This window comes from Oncorhynchus mykiss, chromosome 10 (genome assembly GCF_057628025.1).
Source record: "Oncorhynchus mykiss isolate SJ-2025 chromosome 10, ASM5762802v1, whole genome shotgun sequence".
NCBI lineage: Eukaryota > Metazoa > Chordata > Actinopteri > Salmoniformes > Salmonidae > Oncorhynchus > Oncorhynchus mykiss.
The window spans coordinates 44,018,395-44,039,101 of NC_143031.1; the positions used below are offsets into that span (position 1 = coordinate 44,018,395).

Here is a 20,707-nt window from a genome sequence, read left to right on the forward strand (position 1 = left end):
AGAGACTGTCTCTGTGCCTGTTGGTAGCAGACCTCATGCCATCTGCCCGACGATAAGGGAGAGAACAGCTTGTGGGGTCCTTGATGATGCTGCGTGCCTTCGTTAGGCACTGTTTTCAGTAGATGTCCAGGATGGGTGGGAGCACGGTCCCAGTGATGTACCGGGCCATGTTCACCACCTGCTGGAGGGCCTTGCGGTCGTGGATAGACCAATTCCCGTACCAGGCTGTGACGCAACCGGTCAGGACGCTCTCGATGGTGCAGCGGTAGTATACTAGAGAGTTCCCACGGGCGACATACCGAATTTCTTCAGCCGCCTTAGGAAGTAAAGACACCGTTGCGCCCTCTTGACAAGAGAGATGGCGTTGTTTGTCCATGACAAGTCCTCTGTGATGTGGACGCAGAGGAACATCAAACTCGTGACTCTCTCTACTGCAGTCCTGTTGATGTGGATCAGGGCCTGTTCCCTCCTCTGCTTCCTGAAGTCAACAATCAACTCCTTTGTTTTGCTGAAGTTGAAGAAGAGGTTGTTGTCATGACACCACAATGCCACTTCACTTATTTCCTACCTATAGGCTGTCGCATCATTGTTGGTTATCAGGCCTACAACCGTGGTGTCATAAGCGAACTTGATGATGGGGAGTTGGTGTCATACAAAGCCACACAGTCGTGGGTGAACAGGGAGTAGAGGACTGTGGACATGCTCCTGTGTTAAGAGTCAGTGTGGAGGAGGTGTTGTTGCCAATCCTACCAGCCTGTGGTCTGCTTGTCAGGAAGTCCAGGATCCAGCTGCAAAAAAAGTTGCAAAAATGACTTTGGTACCACGGGTAGAGTGAGGCTGCAGTAACCTACCGACGGTGCCGTTTAGCAAATGTAAAATTGTGAAAGCAAGATGTGTTCACATTCGTGACATACTAACACAGTACACAGACACACACACACACAGCTTCACAGCAAGATCTAAGTGACCTTGATAGGTTTTTCTTTGTATTTCATTAATGAGAGATAAATCATTAAAAAAAGTGTTAAACATTTTCTTGGTCTATCAACACATTCTTTATCTTTATCATTTTTTTAAGTAGTTATATTACAGTGAACTTTGATGACCCCATGTCAAAAGAAATCCCAGTAAAAATGCCCCCAGGTGGTAAGAGTAGGCAACAACACGTCTGCCACACTGATCCTTAACACTGGGGCCCCACAAGGGTGTGTACTTAGTCCCCTCCTGTATTCCCTGTATTCCCTGTTCACCCACGACTGCGTGGCCAAACACGACTCCAACACCATCATTAAGTTTGCTGACAACACAACAGCGGTAGGCCTGATCACCAACAGCGATGAGATGGCCTATAGGGAGGAGGTCAGAGAACTGGCAGTGTGGTGCCAGGACAACAACCTCTCCCTCAATATGAGCAAGACAAAGGAGCTGATCGTGGACTACAGGAAAAGGCGGGCCGAACGGGCCCCCATTAACATCAACGGGGCTGTAGTGGAGTGGGTCGAGAGTTTCAAGTTCCTTGGTGTCCACATCACCAACAAACTATCATGGTCCAAACATACCAAGACAGTCATGAAGAGTGCACGACAAAACCTTTTCCCCCTCAGGAGACTGAAAATATTTGGCATTGGTCCCCAGATCCTCAAACGATTCTACAGCTGCACCATCGAAAGCATCCTGACTGGGTGCATCACCGCCTGGTATGGAAACTGCTCGGCATCTAACCGTAAGGTGCTACAGAGGGTAGTGCGAACGGCCCAGTACTCTGGGGCCAAGCTTCCTGCCATCTAGGACCTATATAATAGGCGGTGTTAGAGGAAAGCCCATAAAATTGTCAGATTCTTCATAGACTGTTTTCTCTGCTACCGCATGGCAAGCGGTACCAGAGCGTCAAGTCTAGGACCAAAAGACTCCTCAACAGCTTCTACTCCCAAGCTGAACAATTCATAAAAATCACCACTGGACAATTTACATTGATAACCCCCCCACTCTTGTACACTGCTGCTACTTGCTGTTTGTTTGTTACCCATGCATAGTCACTCAGCCCCCCACTGACTCGGTACCGATGCCCCCTGTATATAGCCTCCTTCTTATTGTGTTACTTTTTATTTTAGCCTACTTGGTAAATATTTTCTTCTTGAATTGCACTGTTGGTTAAGGGCTTGTGAGTAAGCATTTCATGGTAAAGCCAACACTTGTTGTATTTGGCGCATGAAGCAAAAAAAGTTTGATTTGATTTGACTTAACAACGCCAGCTTGGGGCTAATTTGAATGGGTGCCAATGGAGAGAGGCTATACGGACACGCCTGGTGCCCAAATTGATGACGTATGTCGCACAGTTGAGAGTCGAGTGGAGACGAATGGAGTTAGTTCAGTCAGTCGTCCTGGTGATCCTCGTTTATGCTGGCAACAACAACAGCATGGCGCCAATTAAAACTTGTAAAATAAAGTGATGTTTATTTCGATGGGAAAGGGAGAAATAACTTGTAGTATTGTTCACCATCTGGATGTCGCCGTTACATGCCAATTAACTAATGTAATATCAAGCCGGTGTGGATGACAAGTGCAACGGTGTTGTAATTCCCACTGGGCAGTATACGCTTCACGGGGCAGCTGTATCACATGTCGCTAGCGGTAGATACGTGGCCAATTTGTTTCAACCCACTTGATTATACAGTGCCTCCAGAAAGTATTCAGACCCCTTGACTTTTTCCACATTTCTTACATTACAGCCTTATTCTTATTGATTCAATTGTATTTTGTGTAAGCTCTGACGAAGGCATTGAGGCCGATACGTAAAGTGTATTAAAAGAGCAGTGATACTATCAAGAGCAGTGTGGGGGTTTCTTCTTATTTCTCTGCAAAAAAAAAAAAAAAAAGCCTCACTGTGTGTAATGTATATATATAGAGAGAGAGATAAATCGTTCCGCCAGTTCCTGGTTGCTAAAAATCGAATAGTTTGCCTAATTTCAGCTGATGTGACAAAACAAGCACGTAAAGTCCAGAGAATCAATCGAAAACCACAAATATTTCAGCTGTTTGAAGCTGGTGTACAAAACTGAAAATAAAAGATGCAAAAAATGCACCTTAAGAAAGGGAAGCATAGAAATAGTGCCCAAAAACCTTCTTAGACTTGCGTTCAGTGAGAATGACAGATCTATAACTCACAACTCTATGTACATTTGGTCGGGTCGCCCAAAAAGGTATACACCGCAGCTATAAAATGATTTCAATTGAGTTTCCCCATCACCACTAAAGTAATATTCCCTCTCCCGCGCCAATAGCAGATTCTGAGGATTTGTTTTCACATCCGTACCACCGTAGTGGGGGCGTGGCCACGGTAAAAACGTATTTCCGTGAAAACTGTGCCTGTCAGTCACGGTCTGCCTCTTTGGTGCTGTGCGAGGCTGCGAGCTCAAGAGGAACGACTTTTCAGACGCGGATAGACAAAAGACTCAACCATGGTAACGTTACCTTTGTTTCAAATGGCTGTAATTTAGTTATATTGGGGACGGGTACTTACTTGGCCCGTTGAACATTGAAATTGGGATTTAATTCGCACACATTGTCATTCGTTGTTAGAGTTTACTAGTTGTAACCTAGCCCCTCGGCATATCATCTTATCCATGACTAATGCTGGCATGAACTAGTGCATGTATGTTGGCGTCCTTGGTAGTAGCTAACGCGTCGCTACCTTGTTAACTGTTAGGCCTATTGTTAAACAGACAGCAAAAAATGTTAGCAAACTAACGTTACGCTATCCACCATTGGCATTGATAAGGTAAACAACGTTACTGTATTGCCTTTGAATTTAACTGCGATGTTAGAGCTACGCCGTGCCAGATAGCTGTTGAAGCGTTAGCCTTACAAGTACCGGTGACTACCGCCTGTTCCAGCTGACCCCACCCTTACTGCAAGTACAAGGAAGTGTAACATAACTAGCTAACAACCTGCCAATGTTCTTAGAAGATGACGAAATACGTCCATGGACTTTGTTCAGTGGCGTCTATTACTCACTGCGTGTGTTCACGTCTTAAACAATTTCAGTGATTGTTGGGGGTTGGTTAGCCGCACAAACTAGAAAGCCACAATTTCCCTCTTACTTGACTTGCGCGCCAGTGTTTCTAAAGCCTCGTTCACATTGTGCCTCGTGTACATCGTGACTTATTTCATTACGCCGTACATCTTTAGAGAGGGGGGGTCTCAATGAAAATAGTCCGGGTGGCTGTTTAATTGTTAAGCAGTTTTGTGGCTTGGTGGTGGTAGCTGTTAGGGGGCCTTGTGGACCTGGACTTCACGATTCTCTTGGTGTGTTTGGACCATAGTTTGATGAGGACACCAAGAAAATTGAAACTCTCGACCCGATTCTAGTTAGTTGTGCACGACTCCAGGATTTGAGTTGACCCCAACCACTCTAGCTCTACTCCCAAAACACGCTGAAACGGATGTGCTCACACACACCTCATTATTGCACAGTCCTTCTAGGAAGACTACATTTGTGTTCTAGAGGACTGACATGAACATGATGCTGCCATTTTGCCTATAAAATTCATGTTTGGTTTGAATCTAGAAGGTCATGTGTAGGAACTGCAATATTTCAGTGATATTTTCTGTGTGCGGCCTTGACGGATCCCATAGGATGATGCCGCGCACTCTACGCTGATAAGCCTTTTCTCTGCCATATTCAGACTGGTATTACTACACTTTGGTTTTGTAATGATTATCAAAACATGTGCGTTATTCCAGAGGACGATTCACACATGATTAGTTTTTCCAAACTGCTCCCATTAATTATTTTTTCAAATTTAATTGACTTATGACGGAAGCCTGTAGATTTGTTGTAGACGTGAAGATATTTCATCGTAATGTCTAGACGACAATAGGCTTCACTGGTAACTCGTGATTGGCTGCCAGATGTATAGGTCTCCCCATAATATTTACATTGAAGTGTGATCATAATCATTATTGTAGCGGTCCATCTATGGTAGACGTCCTGCCTAATAACAATGCCCCACATCCTGCTGATTTGCGCTATTGAACCGTTTGCACTTGCCATTTCCAAAAAGGTTAGCAATGATGCTGCTTTGCGATCAATTGCCTATGTAGCCGATGTGAAATCGGCGACGCTTTCAATCGGTGACGTCACTTGCTCTGAGACCTTGAAGTAGTGGTTCCCCTTGCACTGTAGGGTCCGCGGCTTTTGTGGAGCGATGGGTATCGATGCTTCGAGGGTGACTAACGTGTGCAGAGCGTCCCTGGTTCGCGCCCAGGTCGGGGCGAAGGGATGGGCTCTCTCATACCTGTTTGTGGAGAGCGACCATCCTGTAGGTTTTTCCTCCAGGTAGCTCTCTAGGAACAAGGTTGGAGAGCCCTGACCTAAGACTTAAACAGCAAGCAAGGGTTTCATTAAAAGCTATAGGAGATACTTTTTATTGCACATGTCTAATTAAACTGACACATTTGGCGATTTCCAACATCAATTCACTGGACCTTTAGCTTAGCCATTTTCATTGATAGATACAGATGACGGAGCTATAGCCTATGCGCACGGTTCTGACTCTCTGCCTCGCCTTCTCCTCTTTCTCTTGTGTTTGGTCGTCGATCTGTTGCGTGTAGAATAGCTCAGCCTACTCATTGATAGTCCTTCCTTTAGTGAACTTGTGCAAGAAATTGCGAAATATAGCATTTCTATAGCTACTTCATTTGATTACCAATGCACAGTCTGTGCCCCTCCCATCTCACTCGCTAGCTTGCTCTTTCTTTGCTGTGGAAGATACAAGAGTTTGTTCTCGAAGTAAACTACGCAAAATAGTTGCCACCATTGCGGAAATATTGAATCTTAGATTCCGCCAGCAATTGACTCCTAAACTTGACACCCAGACATGGCAGTTGACGGTCGGGGAATCTTATTTTCTAGTCGACTCCCCCGTGCCTTTCGTTTGGCATCGCATTTATTTTGGGAGATTGCAAAGTATGGCCAGAATAAATAGTTTCGGGTGATAATAAAACGTTTTGTTTAATTATGTTATGTAACTTTATAGCTGGGTATATTGTAGACACCACTAGTGAGCAACCCATTTTTTTGTGAAGCATTTAAAACCTTTTATTTAACCAGGCAAGTCAATTAAGAACTAATTCTTATTTAGAACTGACGCCCTACCAAAAGGCCTCCTGTGGGGACGGGGGCTGGGATTAAACGTATAACATTGATTAAATTAAAATATCGGACAAAACGCACAGCAACATAGATCTAAGACAACGACACAACATGGCAGCGACACAACATGGCAGCAGCACAGGGTACAAACAATATTGGGCACAGACAACAGCACAGGGTAGCCTAGTGGTTAGAGTGTTGGATTAGTAACTGAAAGATTGCAAGTTCAAATCCCTGAGCTGACAAGGTACAATCTGTTCTGCCCCTGAACAGGCAGTTATTGGCCGTCATTGAAAATAAAAATAAGAATTTGTTCTTAACTGACTTGCCTAGTTAAATAAAGGTAAAATAAAACAAAGGGAAAGAAGTTAGACAACAATACATCACGTGACGCAGCCACAACTGTCCATGATTGAGTCTTTGAATGAAGAGATTGAGAAAACCGTCCAGTTTAAGTGTTTGTTGCAGCTTGTTCCAGTCACAAGCTGTAATAATTATCATTAAAAAAAATGTATTTAAACCACAAACATATTTAATAGAATTGTTTTAGCAGCCAATGTGTATTTTAACATTACTATTAAAATAGGACTCACTTATAGGAATGGGTCATTGTTTACGAGTTAGTAGCTATTCCATAAAGCCATCACCGAAAACCACATTTTCATCTTTTTTTAACTTCCATGTTTTTGACTGACTCTGGATGGACTGAAGACGTCGCAAAGTTTGTCAAATGTCAGTATGTGGGGGGCCGTCTCGCAACGGAGCCTTCAACCATAAGGGTGCTTTGCGATTCCACTCCGCTGTGGACGTCCCCATTGAAACCCATTGAAATGCATGACATCCGTCGCACTGTAACGGAGTGCTTATGGGTAATGTGAACAAGGCTTTACCCATAAGCACACCGTTAATTTGCGACGGATGTCATACATGCTCTGCATTGTGAACTCGCTTGACTTGCTATACATTTATAAAAACAAGTTGAGGAAAAAGTAACTATACGCTATGTTTTATCACCTCAAATGGTATGTTTATCCTGTTCTGAATGAAACGGTCATATTTTGGAATCTCCCAAAACGGGACATGCTTTCCTCCATCTTGCGTTACAAACACGACACTTGTCTGTTCAGTAGCGGGACAGGACTCCATGAAGATGACTTGCAGCACAATGAAATGGGCTACATAACGATGTGTACGGGGTATACTGTAATGTAACCTAATGGAGTGCTTATGGGTAATGTGAACGGGGCTTAACTTTACCTCCGCTCAAAAGATATGGTTTTCTTCAGCACAACCACCATAAGAAAGAATGGACCAAGTGCTGTAACTATTTCTTTGGGAGAGAAAAGAGGACGTGCAAACACAATGTTAGAGAGTGGATAGTCTTATTTTCCTCTTGGTCAAAACATTGGAATTATGTTTTTACAATTTCATAAAAAATGAAAGCTAAGATGTTGAGTTAATAAGTACCGGTATTCAATCAATTGTTTATGGCAAACCTAAGTCCAAAAATCGTAATATTAAACATTCAGAATACAAGTGTCAAACGTTTAAAAGCTTAACTTGTTAATCCACCTGCTTTGTCAGATTTCTAAAAGGCTTTACGCAAAAGCACACCATGTGATTATCTGAGGACAGCGCCCCGCACACAAGCATTACATACATTTCCAACCAAGCAGAGGTGTCACAAGTCAGAAATAGCGATAAAATAAGTTACTTACCTTTGAAGATCTTCATCTGGTTGCAATCACAAGGGTCCCAGCTACATAACAAATGGTCCTTTTGTTCGATAAAGTCCTCTATATCCCAGAAAAGTCTGTTTCATTGGCGCTTGACTCAGTAATGCACCGGTTTCCCTCGTTCAAAATGCATACAAATGAATCCTGCACGTTACTATTAAACTTATTCCAAACATATCAAATAACGTTCCTGATCAATCCTCGGGTACCCTAATATGTAACTAAAATGATATGATTTAAGACTGAGAATACCGGAGACCATTACTGGAGATGAATAATGAAGTACGCGCCCTCACCGGAACGCGCAACAAACACTACAGTCAAAATGGGAGCCACTTACTAAAACTACAAATTCTAGCTCATTTTTCAGAAAACAAGCCTGAAACTCTTCCTAAAGACTGACATGCAATCTGGGAAGTATTCCTCTTCTATTCCCATCGACAGCCATAGTAATCAAGGGTGAGCTGGGGGGAAAAAAACACAATTTGCCTGCCATATCAGTTCTGTTATACTCAGACATTTATTTTAACAGTTTTAGAAACTTTAGAGTTTTCTATCCAATACTACCAATTATATGCATATCCTAGCTTCTGGGCAGTTTACACTAACAGGAACTTTACTTTGGGCACCTCATTCATCCAAACTTCTGAATACTGCCCCCTAGCCCGAAGAAGTTAACTCCAATAATATGTTGCATGGACTCAATAATAGTGTGCAATAATAGTGTTTAACATGATTTCTGAATGACTACCTCATCTCTGTACCACACACAATTATCTGTAAGGTATTTTAGTCAACCAGTGAATTTAACACCGATTCAACCACCAAGACCAATAAGGTTTTCCAATGCCTTGCAAAGAAGGCCACCTATTGGTAAATAACAAGCATACATTGAATATCCCTTTGAGCATGGTGAATTTATTAAATACACTTTGGATGGTGGATCAATTCACCCAGTCACTACGAAGATAGGATGCTTAGATATGAAATAGAGCTAAGCACAGGCAAAATACTAAATGAATCCTGGTTGTCTGCTTTCCAACAGACACTTTTCAGTGGGATAATAACTTAAAACACAAGGCCAAATATACACTGGAGTTTCTTACCAAGACATTGAATGTGCCTGAGTGGCTTAGTTTTGACTTAAATTGGCTTGAAAATCTATGGCAAGACTGATCATCAACCAACTTGACAGAGCTTGAAGAAAAAAAGAATGTGCAATATTGTACAATCTAGGTGTTCAAAGCTCTTAAGACTTACCTTAAGAATCACAGCTGCAATTGCTGCCAAAGGTGATTCTAGCATGTGTTGGCTCGGGTGTGAATATTTATGTAAATGAGAATTCTGTATTTAATTTTCAATACATTAGCAAAAATGTTTACGTTTGGCCATTATTGGGTATTGTGTGTAGATGGGTGGGGAAATGATTTACATATTTTGAATTCGGACTGTAATACATCAAAGTGGAATAAGTCAAGGGCTGTGAATACTTACTGACGGCACTAACTGATGACAGTTACTCAAATCTATTCTGGCACCGTAAAGTCAACTGATATGGACAGTGCAGGTGTAAGATGCTCAAAATAGCAGTGCAATGGCAGATAGTGATTTATGAAATACATGGGTCTCTTGGGTACACTATGCATTAAATATGTTTTTTTTTCCCTCCTTAGGCCTCTGGGGTGACAGTGACCGATGAAGTTATTACAGTCTTCAACGAGATGAAGGTGCGTAAGGCCCAGGCGAACGAGGACGAGAAGAAGAAGCGGAAGAAGGCGGTGCTGTTCTGCCTGAGCGAGGACAAGAAACACATCGTCCTTGAATCGGGTAAAGAGATCCTGACTGGCGATGTGGGTACTACCATTGCAGACCCCTACCTGCACTTTGTCAAGATGCTGCCCGCAGATGACTGTCGCTACGCCCTCTATGACGCCACCTACGAGACCAAGGAGACCAAGAAAGAGGACCTGGTCTTCATCTTCTGGTGCGTGTCAACTGTTAAGCACTGGGTTTAGAAAGTCAGTTTGACTACAACTAGGAATACAGAACCTTGTGGTCATCTCTCCTGTTCTCTGTATCGCAGGGCCCCAGATGGTGCTCCACTGAAGAGCAAAATGATCTACGCCAGCTCAAAGGATGCCATTAAAAAGAAATTCACAGGTGAGCACTGTTTTTAGGTTGAAATAATCATAATACTGTCCAACTGCTGTGTGGGTATGTCTAGGGTACTTCATTCTTCACATTTGACCACTTTGCTCAATTGCAGGTATCAAGCATGAATGGCAAGTTAACGGTTTGGAAGACATCAAAGATCGGCGAACCTTAGCAGAGAAGCTTGGAGGCTCGTCAGTGGTCACCCTTGAAGGTGGGCCTGTATAAATCCCGTCTCGGGTATGATCTGAGGCCTACAGGGAAAGAAAAAAAAAACAGAATTTTAAATCCCGTGGGTATGGCTGTTCATTCCAGAATGATAAGGAATTAGGTGAGGGGGGTTTAGAGTACAAATTTGAGGGTGTTGGGATGGGGTATTTTGTTGTGTGGAGAAAAATCAAGCATGCTGTTTCATGGTTTAAAATTGTGGTTATCATTCCACTTGTCACAATGAAGAACACAGACATGTCTTAAATGGCAATTTGTGATGAAGGATTATGAAAAAATAGATGAAGATTTGTCACCATTTCTGAGATTGGCCTTGCAACTTCCAAACTCATGAAGAATGATATCTAATGGAAGAAAATTTGCCCTTGCATTTTCCAACTAATGAACAAAATGGGTTTTACAGAGACTTTTTTTTTAAACAGATGAGTACTGGTTATGTCTCTTGTTTAATGGAGGGGTGTCTGGATCAGGCAGATGAAAGAAACTGATGAGCAAGCCTATGACCAACCCACTGGGTTAATTTATGCACTTTGTTCACATGCATCTGATGGCAATTCCTGTATTGCCAAATTAGTTATGCTTTAGCATGTCTAGCTAAATCTAGTTTTATTTTCCAGCATGCTTCCAGTAAAATTAAAATTCCAAAATGTGACCTTATTCTATTAAGTTATTTCCAAAACCTTTGAGCAAACAGTAAATGTGCTGTGTACAAACAAAAATGCATTCCTTTTTTCATGATAATCTCAGAACAGCTTGAACAGGGATCAATTGGAGTCAGGGGTATGTCGTAGTGTGGGTGGCTCAAGTTGGAAGAAGCCTATGAGAGCAAGTAAAGTGTATATGTGGGTGTTCTGTTTTTGTCTCCTTGTCTAAATAAAGAAAATGCACTTACATTTATTAGCTGCTGCCTGTAACATGTTTTCTTTCCCTATGTTTAACTGTCCATTCCTGCGTAAGTTTAAATTTTTTTGGAACTGATAGTCTATTTGGATGCATCAATATTAGCAAATTATTATTCATGGTGCATTTAAAAAAAAATATATATTTTACATTTAACAGTGCACATAATTATAGCCCACACAGCTCAGTGGGGGAAAAGTGCAGGGCATGCAATTTTTGGCTCAGTGGTATATCCCCATTAGAGATGGGCGTTCTGAGTCTTCGGAGAGCTGTAGTCTTCGGAGAGCTGTAGTCTTCGGAGAGCTGTAGTCTTCGGAGAGCTGTAGTCTTCGGAGAGCTGTAGTCTTCGGAGAGCTGTAGTCTTCGGAGAGCTGTAGTCTTCGGCTCCATTCACGTAAGAGGCCCATCCAGAGCCGTCTCCAGGCATAAGAACTTACCCCAGCTATTAAAGCTGCCAGAGCGTGGAGACCGTTGTCCACCCGACCTCCCAAAAGCCTGGCAGAAGTGCGAGCCCTTGAATCCAGGGCAGTAGCTTCAGCCTAATGTGACTTATCCCAACTGATACTAAATTGCCTGATTGACTGGCCATGTCGGAATACCCATACTAGCGTACTACATATATAAACTGCATACTACTTACTCATCGCATACTGTTTAATAAAAAGTATGCCACGGCTGCAGCGCAGTATCGGCTCTAAATTGAGTAGGTGGGGTTGAGTGCGGGGGGATTTTCTCAAATTCAGTAGCCATACATCGCATTAACGAGACTGATAATAGCTCATTTCCAATTTTAATGCTTTCTCTAAACTCTGAAGAGGAATGGGCAAACTTTCACATTCAACCTATAACACAGTGGCCCATATAGCCCATCTATTCTAATTTTTAAAAAGGACTGAACACCGAAACAGGTTCCATTTCGACACTAGTGATACCATAACGTGCTATAACATGTAAATTCAATCAAATAGCCTAGTGTACACACACTTTTCCAAATGTTCAAATTTAAAGGCTGTTGTACAGAAAAACGTGGACAGCGGGTGCATCGCAAATTCAGAACCACTGGACATCAAAGTAAAGCACTGATCATTGGGAACGAGATCAGAATGACTGCAAAGGCTTGGCCCATAAATGAAATAAGTAGCCTTGCCTACAAAACTAAAACAATGCACATGTTCAAAAGGCCTGATTAACATGACAGCAGTAACGCAGCCGCATCCCGAGTCCCCGGAGCTGACACATTCAGGAATCAGAAGATGGTTTACTATTTAATTTAAAAGCTCTGAAGGCTAAGAGAAAAAAAACACTTATCAGTGACAAAGCAGTAATCCACTTTAAAAATAATTTATCAAAGTTGTAGCCTGCGATGCAATCCTCTATCATTTTAAGAACAAAAACTACTTTGCCAACATTTGAACTCTTCCGCAGAAGCTTTGGGCATTTTCCCAGTTAAGTAGCCTAGTTTTGTTAGGCTCTAGTTCTCTTCAAGTAGCCTACCTCTTCCAATACATTATGGGAAAGTGTGCATCGAATCCTACGAGAGAGGCAAAATTAGTATAACATCCTGGCATTTAAACCATACTCAATTTTCTAAGTATAGCTTACTATTTAACATTCTATTTTGGCGTAATGAAAATGCGCCATGCGTGATTGTATTGTTTCCCACTATTTGTTGATTTTGGTAGCGCCTACTCGTATCTAAATTTTCAGCTTTGACAACAGCTGATATGAGCATGACATCTGGGCATTTAAAGTATACATTTTTCAAAATGTTGCATACTATTAAACTTTTTTCGAATACTCAAACGGCCTATTTCGGATGCATGTATGGGTATTCGGACATGGCCACTGACTCAAGCCAAACAATGTCTTTATTTTATTTTTGTTGTTTTTCTCCATCTATCTCCGGTAAGCTATCCAGGAAAGGGCTATTTAGCCCATATTAATATATGTAGCCTTAGAAATAAGGTTAATGTAATCAGTATTTTGCTAACATTGGATAACATTCATATACTGGCCATCTCTGAAACTCACTTAGATAATTCCTTTGATACAGCAGTAGCAATACAAGGATATAACATCTACAGAAAAGACAGGAATGTCAATGGGGGAGGTGTTGCTGTATATGTTCAGAGCCATATTCCTGTGAAGCTTAGGGAGGATATCCTGTCAAACGTTGGAGTGTTGTGGTTGCAAGTTCATCTGCCTCATCTAATGCCCCTTCTTTTGGGACACTGCTTTAGGCCACCAAGTGCTAACACTCAGTATTTGGATAATGCAGTTAGTGTGCAATGCTTGATAATGTGTGTGATGTTAAAAGTGCTGTCTATTCTCTGGGTGACCTGAATATTGAATGGTTAGCAACATAGCACATTGGTAAAAGTCAGTGAAAAACATTGAAGCTAAGCAGGGCTGGACATGTTAAACAACCCTGGATGGGAGACCAAAGGCATAGCTCCAGTTAAATAAAATGTCCAGTGGGAGGTGCTGTCCAGGCTTGACCATGAAACTCATACATGTAAATGTACACTATATATACCAAAGTATGTGGACACCTTTTGAAATGAGTGGATTTGGCTGACAGGTGTATAAAATCGAGCCCACTGCCATGCAATCTCCATAGACAAATGTTGCCATTAGATTGGCCTTACTAAGCTCAGTGACTTTCAATGTGGCGCCACCAACAAGTCAGTTTGTTACATTTCTGCCCTGCTGGAGTTGCCCCAATCAACTGTAAGTGCTGTTCTCTGGAGTGATGAATCACGCTTCACCATCTGGCAGTCCGACGGACAAATCTGGGTTGGCGGATGCCAGGAGTACACTACCTACCCGTGTAGTGCCAACTGTAAAGATTGCTGGAGAGGGAATAATGTTCTGGGGCTTTTTTTCATGGTTTGGGCTAGGCCCCTTAGTTCCAGAGAAGGGAAATCTAAATGCTACAGCATACAATGACATTGAAAATTATTCTATGTTTCCAACTTTGTGGCAACAGTTTGGGGAAGGCCCTTTCCTGTTTCAGCATGACAATGCCCTGTGCACAAAGTGAGGTCCATACAGAAAGGATTTGTCAAGATCGGTGTGGAAGAAATAGACTGGCCTGCAGAGCCCTGACCTCAACCCCATCGAACACCTTTGGGATGAATTGGAATGCCGACTGCGAGCCAGGCCTAATTGCCCGACATCACAAATGCTCTTGTGGCTGAATGGAAGCCGCAGCAATGTTCCAACATCGAGTGGAAAGCATTCCCAGAAGAGTGGAGGCTGTTATAGCAACAAGGGGGGGCGGGCAACTCCATATTAATGCCCATGATTTTGGAATGAGATGTTGGACATGCAGGTGTCCACATACTTTTGGTAATGTAGTCTATATAGTAATTCTCATGTTTTTTTACATGTTGACTTGTAAAAAAGACTATGTGAAACCCAAAAGGAAAGCATTTATTTTGTAGAACATACACCTTTCTTATAATATTCATAGATGACTCATAATTCAAATATTTTCTCAAATATGTCGTACCATATATATATATTTTTTGAACCTTTATTTAACTAGGCAAGTCAGTTATTAGGCAAGTTTTATTTTCAATGACGGCCTAGGAACAGTGGGTTAACTGCCTGTTCAGGGGCAGAACGACAGATTTGTACCTTGTCAGCTCGGGGGTTCTATGTATCTATGTAGGAAATTCACCACAATCATGTATTCAATGGTGTATGTCATTTAAGACATATAAGTTAACACATATACAACACTGACAAAATATTACCAGATCCTTCTGAGATAATTCGTACACAAATTGAAATAAGTTATCTTCTGCCATACAAGATTCTAATTTCATTTTTATGATTATTTTCCATATGGGTGGTCTAAAGTCATTTATAAGAGATCATACAAAATGCTTACTCAGGGCTCTTTTGTTGAAGGTGTAAAACATGTTGGTCTGATGTGTATAAGGAAGTGAATCCAGATGCAGCACTGGAAGTATTTGTAAATTAATAGCCAATCGTTGACAAGCATGGAACTAACTGTGAGAGCTGTTAGAGCCTCCTGGATTGGTGATGAATTGAACAATTGTATGGTTCAAAGCAATTATGCAAAAGAGGTGGCAAACAAATAAAGCTGTTCAGCTGATTGGTTGATATACTGTACATTTAGAAATGTTGTGACTAAAGTTAACAAAAATTATATTACCAAAACAAGATAATTGACATAAAACACAATGGAAAAAGACTTGAGTACATTTAATGATATCATGGGTAGAAAACCCAATTCATCTCCATTGTTCATTGAAGTTGATGGGTAATTTATAACATAATCTTTCGATGTTGCCAATCATTTCAATGACTATTTCACTAGTAAAGAGGAAAAATTAAGAAGTGAAATTACCACATTGAACAGTGAACCATCATATTGAATAATGAAAGAGAGGGATTGCTTTTTAAAATTTGGTCAAGTTAGTGTGGGAGAGGTGGAAAAACAATTGTTATCCACCTAATAATGACAAGCTACCAGGTAGAGACAACCTTGATGGGAAACTATTGAGAATGGTAGGAGACTGTATTTATTTGCTATATCCTTAACAAAAGCCTAAAGGAGAGTGTGTCCACAGGCGTGGAAGGAAACTAAAGTCATTCCACAGACTAAAAATTGTAAAGCAACCTTTGCTGGATCTAACAGCTGCCCAATCAGTTTGCTGCCTGTTCTTATTACACTGATGTAGAGAATTGTGTTTGAACAAATACAATGCTATTTCTCAGAAAATAAGTTAACTACTGACTTTCTGCATGCATATAGAGAAGGGCACTCAACGTGTACTGCACTGACTCAGATGACTTGGTAAAGTAAATGGATAGTTGAAGCTGTATCATTAGATGTCTGTGCAGCCTTTTGATGTTAATCATAAATTGTCATTGAAAAAAATCACTTGCTATGGCTTTACATCACCTGCAATCACATGGTTGGAGAGTTATTTATCCAATAGAACCCAGAGAGTGTTGTTCAATAGAAGCTTATCTCACATCAGATACAGTGCATTTGGAAAGTATTCAGACCCCTTGACTTTTTCCACATTTTGTTATGTTACAGCCTTATTCTACAAATATATATATTTTACATTTTTCTCATCAATCTACACAAAATAACCCATAATGACAAAGCAGAAAGTTTTGAAAATGTATTTAAAGTTACAAACGGAAATATCACATTGACATAATTATTCAGACCCTTTACTCAGTACTTTGTTGAAGCACCTTTGGCAGTGATTACAGCCTCAAGTATTGTGTATGACGCTACAAGCTTGGCATACCTGTATTTGGGGAGTTTCTCCCATTCTTCTCTGCAGATCCTCTCAAGCTCTGTCAGGTTGGATGGGGAGCGTCGCTGCACATCTATTTTAAATTCTCTCCTGACATGTTCGATTGGGTTCATGTCTGGCCTCTGACTGGGCCACCCAAGGACATTCAGAGACTTGTCCCAAAGCCATTCCTGCGTTGTCTTGGTTGTGTGCTTAGGATCGTTGTTCTGTTGGAAGGTGAACCTTCGCCCCAGTCTGAGGTCCTGAGTGCTCTAGAGCAGGTTTCATCAAGGATCTCTGTACTTTGCTCCGTTCATCTTTCCCTCAATCCTGACTAGTCTTCCTGTCCCTGCCACTGAAAAACATCCCCACAGCATGATGCTGCCACTATGCTTCACTGTAGGGATGGTGCCATGTTTCCCCAAGATGTGACTTTTGGCATTCAGGCCAAAAAGTTCAATATTGGTTTCATCAGACCAGAGAATCTTGTTTCTCATGGTCTGAGAGTCTTTAGGTGCCTTTTGGCAAACTCCAAGCAGGAGGTCATGTGCGTTTTACTGAGGAGTAACTTCCATCAGGCCACTCTACCATAAAGGCCTGATTGGTGGAGTGCTGCAGAGATGGTTGTCATTCTGGAAGGATCTCCCATTTCCACAGAGGAACTCTGAAGCTCTGTCTGAGTGACCATCGGGTTCTTGATCACCTCCCTGACCAAAGACCTTCTACCCCGATTGCTCAGTTTGGCCGGGCGGACAGCTCTAGAAAGAGTCTTGTTGGTTCCAAACTTCTTCCATTTAAGAATGATGGCGGCCACTGTGTTCTTGGGGACCTTCAATGCTGCAGAAATGATTTGGTACCCTTCCCCAGATCTGTACCTTGGCACAATCCTGTCTCGGAGCTCTACAGACAATTCCTTTGACCTTACGGCTTGGTTTTTACTTGGTTTTTGCTCTGACATACACTGTCAACTGTGAGACCTTATATAGACAGGTGTGTGCCTTTCCAAATCCTGTTTAATCAATTTAATTTACACACAGGTGGACTCCAATCAAGTTGTAGAAACATCTCAAGGATGATTAATGGAAACTGGATATACCTGAGCTCAATTTCAAGTCACATAGCAAAGGGTCTGAATACCTACAAATACCTAAAAGTTTGGACACACCTATTCATTTAAGGGTTTTTTCATTATTTTCTACATTGTAGAATAATAGTGAAGACATCAAAACTACGAAATAACACATATGGAGTCATGTAGTAATGTCACGCCCTGACCACAGAGAGCTGTTTATTCTCTATGTTGGTTGGGTCGGGGTGTGATTTAGGGTGGGTTATCTAGGGGAATTGTATATCTGTGTTGGCCTGATATGATTCCCAATCAGAGGCAGCTGTTGATCGTTGTCTCTGATTAGGGATCATATTTAGGTAGCCATTTTCCCATTGTGCTTTGTGGGATCTTGTCTATGTATGTGAGCATATTATTAGCGGCACGGTTCGGTTGTTCTTTAAAGTTTTCTATTCCAAAATAAAGGCTGGAAACATACCACTCTGCATCTTGGTCCACTCCTTATAACGATTGTGACAAGTAACCAAAAAGTGATAAACAAATCAAAGTATGTTTTATATTTGAGATTCTTCAAAGTAGCCACCCTTTGCCTTGATGACAGCTTTGCACATTCTTGGCATTCTCTCATCCAGCTTCACCTGGAATGCTTTTCCAACGGTCTTGAAGGAGTTCCCACTTATGCTGAGCACTTGTTGGCTGCTTTTCCTTTACCCTGCGGTCCAGGTTGCAAGATCGAGTCCCCAAGCCGACAAGGTAAAAATCTGTTGTTCTGCCCTTGAACAAGGTAGTTTAACCCACTGTTCCTAGGCCATCATTGAAATAAGAATTTGTTCTTAACTGACTTGCCTAGTTAAATAAAGGTAAAATGTAAAGAACTCATCCCAAACCATCTCAATTGGGTTGAGGTCGGATGATTGTGGAGGCTAGGTCATCTGATGCAGCACTCCATCACTCTCATTCTTGGTCAAATAGCCCTTACACAGCCTGGAGGTGTGTTGGGTCATTGTCCTGTTGAAAAACAAACGATAGTCTCACTAAGCGCAAACCAGATGGGATGGCGTATCGCTGCAGAATGCTGTGGTAGCCATGCTGGTTAAGTGTGCCTTGAATTCTAAATAAATCACTGACGGTGTCACCAGCAAAGCACCCCCGCACCATCACACCTCCTCCTCCATGCTTCATAGTGGGAACCACGCATGTGTCGATCATCCGTTCACCTACTCTGCGTCTCACAAAGACACAGAGGTTGGAACCAAAAATCTTACATTTGGACTCATCAGACCAAAGGACAGATTTCCACCGGTCTAATGTCCATTGCTCGTGTTTCTTGCCCCAAGCAAGTCTTGTTTTCTTATTGGTGTCCATTAGTAGTGGTTTCTTTGCATCAATTTGACCATGAAGGCCTGATTCACACAGTCTCCACTGAAGAGTTGATGTTGAGATGTGTCTGTTACTTGAACTCTGTGAAGCATTTATTTGGACTGCAATTTCTGAGGCTGGTAAATCTAATGAACTTATCCTCTGCAGTAGAGGTAACTCTGGGTCTTCCTTTCCTGTGGCGGTCTTCAGGAGAACCAGGTTCATCCAAGCACTTGATGTTTTTTGCGACTGCGCTTGAAGAAACTTTAAAAGTTCTTGAAATTTTCTGGATTGACTGACCTTCATGTCTTAAAGTAATGATGGACTGTCATTTCTCTTTGCTTATTTGAGCTGTTCTTGCCATAATATGGACTTGGTCTTTTACCCATTAGGGATATCTTCTGTATACCAACCCTACCTTGTCACAACACAACTGATTGGCTCAAACGCATTAAGAAGGAAAGAAATTCAACAAATTCACTTTTAACAAGGCACACCTGTTAATTTAAATGCATTTCAGGTGACTACCTCATGAAGCTGGTTGAAATGCCAAGAGTGTGCAAAGCTGTCATGAGGCAATGGGTGGCTATTTGAAGAATTTCAAATATAAAATATATTTAGATTTGCTTATCACTTTTTGGTTACTACATGACTCCATATGTGTTACTTCGTAGTTTTGATGTCTTCACTATTATTCTACAAAGTAGAAAATAGTACAAATAAAGAAAAACCCTAGAATGAGTAGGTGTGTCCAAACTTTTGACTGGTACTGTACGTAAATAAGGTATTTCTGTTTTTTATTTGTAATACATTTGTGAATTTGAATTTATTTTTTTTTTTTTTTTTTTTTTACAGTTTTCACTTTGTGATTATGGGGTGTAGATTGAGGAGGAGTTTTGGGCCATTATTTTTTACAAATGATTTGCCACTGGTCTTACACAAGTTACTATTTATGCAGATGATTCCACAAACTACATGTCAGCACCCAAAGCCAGGGAGTTCACTGAAGCTTTAAAAAAGGAGTTACAGTCAGTATCATAATGGGTGATTCAAAATAAACTTGTCTTAAATACATCGAAAACTAAAACCATTGTATTTGGTTCAAAACATTATCAAAGACCAAAACCTCAACTCAACTGAAGGTTGACCATTGAGCAAGTTGAGGAAGCTAAACTCGTATAACATTGGATGGTCAATTATCATGGTCATATTGAAAACGTTGTTGTGAAGGTGGGGAGGGGTATGTCTGTTATAAAAATATGTTCTGCAAAAATCAACCGTACTAGTTGTTCAGGCTCTGGTCTTGTCCCACCTTGATTACTGTCTGGTAATATGGTCAAGTGCAGCAAAGCGAGACCTAGCAAAGCTGCTGCTGGTTCAAAACAGAGCAGCATCTTTGCCCTTAACTGCACCTACAGAACTAACATCAACAACATGCACCCCAGTCTTTCCTGGTTGACGAGAGATTAACTGCTTCTCTTTTAGTTTTTATGAGAACAATTACTGTGACGAAAATTCCAGATTGTCTGCATAATCAAATAACATTCAGCTCAGACACCCATACATACCCCACAAGACATCCCACCAGAGGTCTCTTCAGACACCCATACATACCCCACAAGACATGCCAGCAGGGGTCTCTTCAGACATCCATACATACCCCACAAGACATGCCACCAGGGGTCTCTTCAGACACCCATACATACCCCACAAGACATGCCACCAGGGGTCTCTTCAGACACCCATACATACCCCACAAGACATGCCACCAGGGGTCTCTTCAGACACCCATACATACCCCACAAGACATGCCACCAGGGGTCTC

The 20,707-nt window shown here is 41.6% G+C and overlaps 1 protein-coding gene across 1 annotated transcript; it reads left to right on the forward strand.

The window, feature by feature from the left end:
- Window positions 1-3,371: 3,371 nt before the first annotated feature.
- Window positions 3,372-11,166, forward strand: LOC110533964 (cofilin-2). Its single transcript, XM_021618561.3, has 4 exons — window positions 3,372-3,461; window positions 9,564-9,874; window positions 9,974-10,050; window positions 10,157-11,166. The coding sequence occupies exons 1-4, from the start codon at window positions 3,459-3,461 to the stop codon at window positions 10,267-10,269; spliced, it is 504 nt and encodes a 167-aa protein (XP_021474236.1). The 5' UTR covers window positions 3,372-3,458; the 3' UTR covers window positions 10,270-11,166.
- Window positions 11,167-20,707: the final 9,541 nt, after the last annotated feature.

What these genes read in the sequence shown, in the direction of transcription:
- LOC110533964 (XM_021618561.3), top strand. An exon ending in GACCTGGTCTTCATCTTCTG is followed by an intron (nt 9,875 to 9,973) that starts GTGCGTGTCAAC and finishes TCTGTATCGCAG; the next exon opens with GGCCCCAGATGGTGCTCCAC. An exon ending in CATTAAAAAGAAATTCACAG is followed by an intron (nt 10,051 to 10,156) that starts GTGAGCACTGTT and finishes GCTCAATTGCAG; the next exon opens with GTATCAAGCATGAATGGCAA.